General features: G+C 37.4%; 1 protein-coding gene across 2 annotated transcripts in view; it reads right to left on the bottom strand.

Moving 5' to 3' along the window:
• armc3 (armadillo repeat containing 3) overlaps positions 1-5,592 on the bottom strand; it is an 8,117-nt gene extending 2,525 nt beyond the window's left edge. The window contains exons 1-14 of one of the 2 annotated variants that reach the window (XM_086150397.1): positions 5,458-5,592; positions 5,174-5,241; positions 4,974-5,091; positions 4,542-4,667; positions 4,351-4,419; positions 4,042-4,220; positions 3,625-3,819; positions 3,296-3,479; positions 3,024-3,176; positions 2,830-2,938; positions 1,660-1,909; positions 1,382-1,518; positions 696-864; positions 409-503 (exon numbers count right to left, since the gene is read on the bottom strand). In XM_086150397.1, the coding sequence (XP_086006523.1) occupies positions 409-503; positions 696-864; positions 1,382-1,518; positions 1,660-1,909; positions 2,830-2,938; positions 3,024-3,176; positions 3,296-3,479; positions 3,625-3,819; positions 4,042-4,220; positions 4,351-4,419; positions 4,542-4,667; positions 4,974-5,091; positions 5,174-5,221 (1,832 nt within the window). In that variant the 5' untranslated portion in view covers positions 5,222-5,241; positions 5,458-5,592. The remainder of the gene's footprint in view (positions 1-408; positions 504-695; positions 865-1,381; positions 1,519-1,659; positions 1,910-2,829; positions 2,939-3,023; positions 3,177-3,295; positions 3,480-3,624; positions 3,820-4,041; positions 4,221-4,350; positions 4,420-4,541; positions 4,668-4,973; positions 5,092-5,173; positions 5,242-5,457) is intronic. The other variant, XM_086150398.1, reaches the window with a different exon arrangement.
• Between the last annotated feature and the right edge of the window lie 3,256 nt (positions 5,593-8,848).

Here is an 8,848-nt window from a genome sequence, read left to right as displayed (position 1 = left end):
CAACAAGTGAAAGTGGGGAGAGACAAGAAAAAGGAAGAAAAGTAGCGCATTGGATTGGAGCAGACAAGGTGGGGGTGATGGTAATCTCTTGGTCTATAGATTGTACTGCTCAGCCATATGATGAGGCTAGAAGTATAGGAGCCATGCCAATTTCAGTCAATACAGCTGTCTGACAGACTGTTAGGAGCTAATTCCTCTCCTTGTTTTTGGGTGAGTGTTGTGGTTATATCTTTATTTGGAGAGCTCCTGCAAGTATATAACAGCACTTTCGGTATAAGGATTCAGCTTCACCAAAGCTGAAAAATAAAATAGGTGGGCAGAAAATAAGCATGAGCTACACAAGTTTTTATAACGTATGAAGAGGACATTTGTTTGAACATGAAATCCTGTTTGAAATCGAAGTCATACTCTGTTCCTGAGCTGAACACAATTATCGGTCGTTGTTGGTTGAGCGGCTGCTTGGACAGTTCTTCTAAAGTCAAAACACTCTGGCCTGCACAAGACTAATGGAGGGAGAGACAGACAAAGAGAGAAAGCAAAGGGTACAGCATGAAAAAATTATTATAATCCAGTGGACGAAACAGCTTATAAAACAAGATAAGGCTCTATGTTAACAAATTATTAATACATCTGAATTTATTTCCAGAATTTTTTATGGAATTTCCAATATACATAGACCACATATGATCACAAACCTTCCCAGCATCATAGAAGCCGTCAGTTATCACATCAGTGGCAGCCAAACATCCTGTTAGACTGTATTTTAGAGACAGGTGGGAGTTCAGCAGGCCGATCATGGCAGCCTCACTAAATTTGCTGCGACGATTTGCTGATTTGTTGATTTGTTGAAGTAGCTCCAGGGCTCTAAATATATACAAAAAACAGGAATTAACAGGCTCCAGGTATAAAAAACATAGACTCAAAATAAGAAACTAAGACAACAAATGACGAAAACTGTAAAAAATGCCAAAGGTTACATCATTATTTCATTTAAAAACAAAACTTTGAGGCGACCTTTTTTAGTAAATCCACTGCACCGCCACTAACCATCCGCACACACACGAAAAAAAAATCTGCACATCTCCATTTCGCATAATCGATTTGTAAGAAAAATCATCACAAAGTATAAAACCTTGTGATGATTTTGATGAATGATGAAGGCACACGTTACATTGCCCGATGCTGCCATCTTCTGGTTTATTGTAAAAATTACACGGCAGGCTGCAGTTTCAACACTTCCCTATTTAAATGTCATGACTCATTGACTTCAGATTACCTCAGGCGAAAGTACGGTACATATATCTTTCAGTAGAATACCTGTAATTGAAGATTATTTTGAATGAATACTGTGTCATTATTACCTCTCATTTTTATGTCTTACCCAAATTTGCACATCTCCACAGCCATTGCTTCATCGACAGCACAGACACTGATTGCCAAGCATGTGTTTCGCAAAACTTCCTTATGGTAAGAGTGCAACAAATTGACCAATGGGCTTAAACCTCCAGCCTTTTGTAACTGTGAAGTTAGAAATAAGAGTGAATATGAGTTGATTGCTAGGTCACAGATGAAATCAAAAATATTTCTTGATACATTTTTTTAAGAATTGATTGTGTGAATATCTTAAAAAACACATTGCAGCAAGGAAATGTCCCAGACCTCTACCCTGGCATTCACATCACAAGCCAGGTCAGCTATGCACAGGGTCGTGTTGATTTGGACCTGTGAATCTGTTGATTTTAAGGGTCCCACCAACGCTGACATGGCTCCATGGAAATGGATTTTACTGCGGATGACTTCATGCTCCCCCATATTGCCAAGTACAGCTGCTGCATTGGCTACTATATTGGGACAGCTGTCACTTAGTTGCCGGACAAGGAGCTCATGGCCCCCGGCCCTATACACTGCGCTGGGAGATACCAAAGAAATGGACAAGATTAAAAGCAGCCTTATAAAGTCTGATGTGATGTTTACTTATTAGATGTGCTAGTATGATACAAATGGGCAATTAGTGCTAAGGGAATAATGTACAGGAGGTGCATCCCATGTCCAGACAACTAAAAAAAGGGAGTATTATTGGAAAACAGACCGTGTGGAGAGAGGTGAGGATCCAGTGAAGATTAATGTAGAAAATAAAAAGTAGAAGATAGATAAAGAGGGATTTTCAGAGAGGGAGATTAGAGATGAAATGCTATAATTAAGTTAGGGAGGAGTATTAGAGAACAGCTGAGGCATTACATCTCCTGTGATGTAATGCTTTAAATACCTTATACATCTAAATCTGTTTTACAGATTTTATATTTACTGCTTAATACGTTCAGCCTTATTGGATAGATTCTGGAGTTTTCAAATTTGAAAAACATCAAGCTATTTCACTGTCCGCTGTCCACATAAGTCTGTTACAATAAAGTGATATAGAGTAGTAATTTAAAAAACTATCATTTGTATGTGTCAAGAGCTTGTATTTCATCAATACTTTGGTGTCCCTCATTGAAGCAGGACAACGTTTCCCAGACAGAGTATATACATAGATACTTACAAATGTATTTTTTATCTCAAATGAAAAACTCATCACATAATGCATAATGTATCAGTAATATTGCAGTTACTTGCAATGAAAGTTATGAAAAAACAGCAGAAATAATTGCAGAGTGAATCAGATCAAATAAGTATTTCTAAATTCTGTGGTTCCACAAGGCTCTACAATTACATACCTGTTACATTTGTTCCTATAAATATTGCTTTAGGGGCTAAGATATATGATCTGAAAAAAAACACTATTTGAAGAATGAATGCTGAACAGATAAATTCATTTTCACAGTCACTTACAAGGTGTTAAGTTTGTTATTAGCGGTGAGGGTCAAGAGGGCTTGGGTTGCTGCCTCTCTAAGTGCTGAAATCTTACTTCTCAGGAGCCGCACAATAGCTACAAACCCACCTGAAAAAAAAATTTATCCAGCAAAGAGACCCATTATTGTGGTGATTTTGTAAATATGATGGTGGCTACGTTAATATAAATATACCTATATCTCTGTAGATTGACTTGCTGGAAAGAAGGACACTCATCGAAGCAATAACCTGGCAGGTAGCTGTTTTCAGTCTTTCATCCTCCACTAACAGAAGATCTACGAGAACCTTCTCGATATTCTGCTCATGGAGTAATTTGCGATTCTCAGCTACACAACAAAAGCCACAAAGAGACACAGGCAACAAAGCCCCAGTATGTTGATAATCCTTTTAGTTTGTGTTTATATTGTATTGTTAATTATAATGACTGTCTTAATTCGGTGCTTACAGCTCTGAGCAACCCTGGCAATGCATTTCAGAGCATTGGACTGGATTTCAGGCAAGGTCTGGGTGAGTACTATCTCTATCAGCCAAGTAAGTCCTCCTAGCCTCTGGAACAGCTCTAAATTCTCCCTGCAGCTCACACAGTTTGTAACCACCTGCAAGGCCTCAGCATGAAGATCTGTGAAATCCTGTAAGAAGAGGAGCATTTCAGATCAACTGTTGACTGTACCAGAATAAGGATTAGCTGTAGCTGACAACTTGTAATTTTTACTAACAACAATATGCATAAACAAAATTCCCTGAAAGCATGCACTCTTTCATGCACATACTCGCCTTGTTTTTGAGAATATCCATAATTTTCTCAAACCCCTCATCTTCCCTGAAGGTGCCATGAGTATCTTTATGGGTGGTGATATTGTGCAGGGTCCTTAAAGCCAAATGCTGAATGACAGGGAACTCAGAATTCATTAGCTCAAGAACTGCAGGGATTCCACCCAGTGTATGTACTGCCATGCGACCATGGTGGTCCTTTGAATATATAAAAAAGAGGAGAAACAAGATTAACTTTAGACCAGGTTCCATTTCAACCATCCAAAAATCCAATCAATTACATAGGGTTAGATGGAGAAAGTTGATTTGCTGCGGCGACCCCTGAAGGGAAAAGCCAAAAGAAGAAAAAGATGAAGAAGTCATAATATTTGAGTAGGATTCCATCCATTCAAAATTCAGATAAAATGGATTTCCAGTCACCTGAACCAGATTGTAGATGACCTCAAGAGAGTTCTTTTTGACATCTGGATCAGTACTGGAAAGCAGATGGATCATTGCTGGCAGACCTTTGTTGTCCAAAATCTGGACTTTACATACAAAGTCCACAGAAAGATAGGAAAGACACAGTGTCCCATACTCATGAACAGCTACATCCTCCTCTGCAACAAGACAGAAAGCAATGAATATTAAAAATCTGAAGTGATAAAGCAGGAAAAATAAACAAACATCACGATGTTCTATTGAAGCTGTTAAAAAAAAAAAAACAACAGGTATCTTGAGAGAACAAACCATCAATAGACAATTTTTCGATGATCGATGGAATGACACTGATTTTTTTCATAGCATTCTTGACATCACCTTAAGTGAGAAAAGAAACATAGTTTAGTGACTCAGTGAGCAACAACAAGAAAACAAAACAAAAGCCAGTTTGAGACACTGAACATTAAAGCAGTCTTGATAATACATGTTACTTGACATACTCTGCATGGCCATCAACCCCACGGCGATAAATGCGTTGCGTCTGATCAGATCATTGCTGTGATTGATGAGCTGACATAGAGGCTCCAGTGCCCCAAGTCCCAACAGAGAAACCTTGTTCTCATCTCCTAACAACAGGGGGAGGCAAAAGACAAGATGATGTGCTTTGTGCCTGTGGGCATTTTAAGATAAGATAAACTTTATTGATCCCCATAGGGGAAATTTCTTTGTCACAGCAGCGTAACAGTTATAATGTCAACAATAGATATGAATATAAATAGAGACAATGGTATGGATTGACCTTCAATTTAAGAGAAAATGAATGAATGTTGTGAGACAAGGCGTGTAGTGGAGCTCAAAATAGGGCAAACACAAGTTGCTATTTTGATGGTCAATTTTAATATTGATGAAATGACAACATGTTTTTTCTTCACCTTTTTCTGCAAATATGTGGATTGCTTCACAGGCTTTAGCAAGGATGTCTTCCTCTGGAGATCTTAGTAGTAGTACTACTGTTGCTACTGTTTTGCCTTCCACTTGCAGAGGTTCAAACTGTGAAATATCGAACTGGATGTGTAAACATCAGCTTTTCATGGCTGCTTAGACTCAATTTTAATGTGGAAACAATACTTACCGTTTCCTTGCAGTGGCTTTCGTGCTCAGTCTTCCCTTTCTTTTTCATTTTGTCTCTTTCATTCTAGCCTTATCCAGTTTGTTGGGCAAAAACAGGTTGTTTTTAAAATCAAAACCTAGGTTTTTACCAACTTGAGTCACCTACAGTAAAGCTAATATTTGCAGTCCATCCTAGCCAGCTAATTTGTGTCTTATAAGAGCCAACTTTACGTATCCATTAAAAAATGTGCGTGTACGTGTAAAATAACAAAACAATGTCAAATCTTCAAACCGAGTCTCACTTACCTTTTTTAGAAGGGGGAGGGAAAACGAAAATGTTCAAGAAAACGAACGTCGAGGTTTGACGGAACCTCTATCCCAGCAACCTGTAATGTTTGGACAAAGGAAGTTGACGTTGGGTTGCTAGGTAACGGGCTCTTCTTTCACAATGGCAGATGTTGCATTATATCGGTTTCTATGTTAACACTGAGTCCAAAGTTTTACAAACTAGATCGGTGCCAATCACATGAACGTCACCTCCATCTGACTTCGTCTGTGATACGTCAGCGGGTCACTGTGAACTATTTAGATCTATTTTACACGTCCATGACTGTGATTTCAATCCTGAGTGGGGAGGTTTCTCGTCATAGATGCATATTTTGCAAACAAAATCCCCGCAAGGGTAATGTTTTGCCTTAGATTTTTTGAAGCGCCATGGCTTCATGCATTTATCTCTGGACACTGTCCGTGGGCAAATAACATTCACTATTTCGTTCATGGCGAGAATCCGAAGAAAACCCATGTTGTCATGGTGCACACGCGAACACATAGGACCCCACCGAACTTGCACTAAGGATCTTCTTGCAGTGAGAAGGAAAGTGGTAACAACCACAAAAAAGATGTATTTTGACAAATAAATCTCGCTTTTCTAAAAGAAAGAAAAATCATAAGAAAATGTGTTTTGTCCACCCAATTCGTGGGTGACAACGATCAAAGATATGAATAATTCATTTTATTTTTGACATCCTCATGATCGTGATCATTACCAAAATGAGATAATCTCTAAATTTGTTTAAAAATGTGAATAACGGTTACAAAAATATGTAGTTCCATATAATAAGAGCGGCAAAGAACAAAATCTTTTTGGAATGTAAGTTCTTCCTCTTAAAAAAAAAACATGAACGAGTAACATTTTAAGCATGTCCATAGTCAGAATGAAATCCCCATTAAATCTGAATTTATTTTTCCACTTACAACTTGCTCATTTATCAATGACTTGTCTATTTTTTAATGTGTATTTTTTGTCATATTATTGCAATATTTCTGTATCGTTAGTTATTTCATTAACGTGTAGTAACTTGTGTATCTTTGGGATTTTGCTGTTTTCATCAGTTCGTCTGTATTGTAATGTTAGATATGTTGACATAATGGACATATTTGTTTTCTTGTGGGAGTTACTTTTCAGCTGTCTTGTTCAAAAAGGAAAAAAGGGAAAATACAAAGCCACATTGGGGAAGTGCACTTTCTGCAACATGCTACATCTACATCTTTGACTTGAGCCAACATGCTGTACCATGATAATGGTTTAGAGCACCTTCTGAAGAGTATATTGATGAAAATATATCACCAGATGGTGATACAATTAATATGTTGCTGAGATTGATGTAGCTGTCAGCAACTAGAGCAGAGTTTATTTAGGATTTTAACGTGTGTGTGTGTATGTGTGTGTGTCTGTGTGTGTGTGTGTGTGTGTGTGTGTGTGTGTGTGTGTGTGTGTGTGTGTGTGTGTGTGTGTTGTGTGTGTGTTGCATAGAGAAAGGGCACTGCTAAAAATGTAATTTAACAAACAGGCAGCGGCATCACCAAAGTGAAATCTTTTAGAGTGGTACAAATACAACATTATGCTGGTGGAAATAACATCAAGTGATATTCCCTCTGATGGCACGTGCTATGCTCGTTGTGCATCACAGTGTTGATATTGATGTCTGCTGATTTGAGGAAATGGACCAAATTAAAGCCACAACAAAAACTAAGTATCACCAGCAATCATAAGATTTTGTGCAATGTAGATATAAATGTGATTAACATTTAACAACAAGAAAATCTCATTAAAAGTTGTAAGAAATCACTTGTTAGCTGAGGTCATTTGTATAGTATATTCTTTGAATTTTACATCACACCATGCCTGACATGGTTCTCAAGAAGCTCAGTGACTAACACTGACATTTCCACTGATCACAAAAATATGAAAATTATAATATGAAAAACACCATTGGAATTCCACTGAAATAACAAACACACAGCACAATGACCATAACTGGATGCACAAGATCATTGTCTTATCTGTCCTAGAAGTCTACAGGAACATAACATAATCAATTGTGAGGTAATTTGGTTGAATGCAAACAAAACCGTTTCCACCTAAATACACATTAAATAGAGTATGAAATGGACCTTGTTTATTGTAATGGGTCTGCTTGGATGAGAAAGTAAACCCTCCTGTTTATATTGGTCTCTCAATGCACTGTTGAAAGTTTGGCATTGTGTAACCATGACCAACACGAAGCAGCTGCCAATTTTCTTTTATTCATCTCAAGATTAATTTGAGTAAAATCTTGAAATCACAATCATTTTAAACATTACTTGTCATTCAACTATTTTCTGGCAAAGTAAAAAGGTAATTCAGTTACAGCAGGACTCCGAATCACTTGCTAGACTCTTTTCAGCAAATCTGTAGTTCAATGGTGTTTGGATTAGTTACTAAACGTTATCTGATTTGGAAAGTCCTTATCAAATCATTTGGAGGACACAGTTTTTTTACTCCAGAGTTGAAGAACTAACCATACAGTGAAATAAATGGAATATATCCTTAACACTGCTTGTCAACATTCATCCTCAGACTGTGATATATTTGCTTTTTTTCAGGTGTACATTATTTGAATAACATCAACTAAATAAATATGTGACTGTAGTTGAATGAAACAACAACATCAAGAGAAATAACGCAAATAAACTACATATATTTTTAAAATGTCCTGCAAAAATACTAAAATAATCATGAAATCATGTTAACGCAAACTAATATATAAACCTCTGCATACCTGCATAAATACTAATACGCGTGCATGCGCACACGTGCGCGCACACAAACCATTGACCAAAATAAGCTCTTGACCTTGGAAATATTAAGATTAATAAAGACGAGGTGTGGAAAGGTCGGTTTATTAGTTAGCCCCACCCTATGTATTTACTGAGAACCTTCTTATATTTCCAGCTTTAACAGAAAAAAATGGAAGATGAAAAGGACTCATATGAAATGCCCTCTTGTGCTTTCTGAAGCCATTTTTCCTCCTTTGTTGTTTACCGATGTTTTTAAAGCAATTTAACACTTTCTAGAGGTTTGTTTATTGGATATACTTTCTGTTACCCTTATCTTTGTCCCCCGAAACACTATGGAATTTGTCACCGAACCTGTCACTGTTATTACTTATGTGTAATGCAGAAGGCAAAGGAATAGGAGACATTTGTAAAAAGTCATATGAAAATAATTTCAGTTAATACGGCATACTTAAACCCCTGCCATAACGTTTTGACTGGTATTTAAGTGTCGATTTTAAAGCAGCCTGGTGTTTATGCAGTAAAGAAGACGGGAGTGGATGAGGCAGAGGTTTGCAGCGAATCAGCAGCGCAGGCACTG

The sequence above is a fragment of the Fistularia commersonii genome, chromosome 8 (genome assembly GCF_037954325.1).
Source record: "Fistularia commersonii isolate RoL2024-O1a breed Wild chromosome 8, RoL_Fcom_v1.0, whole genome shotgun sequence".
Taxonomy (NCBI): Eukaryota; Metazoa; Chordata; class Actinopteri; order Syngnathiformes; family Fistulariidae; genus Fistularia; species Fistularia commersonii.
Note: the sequence above shows the minus strand (reverse complement) of the source record. Positions and strands in the feature narration are given on the sequence as shown.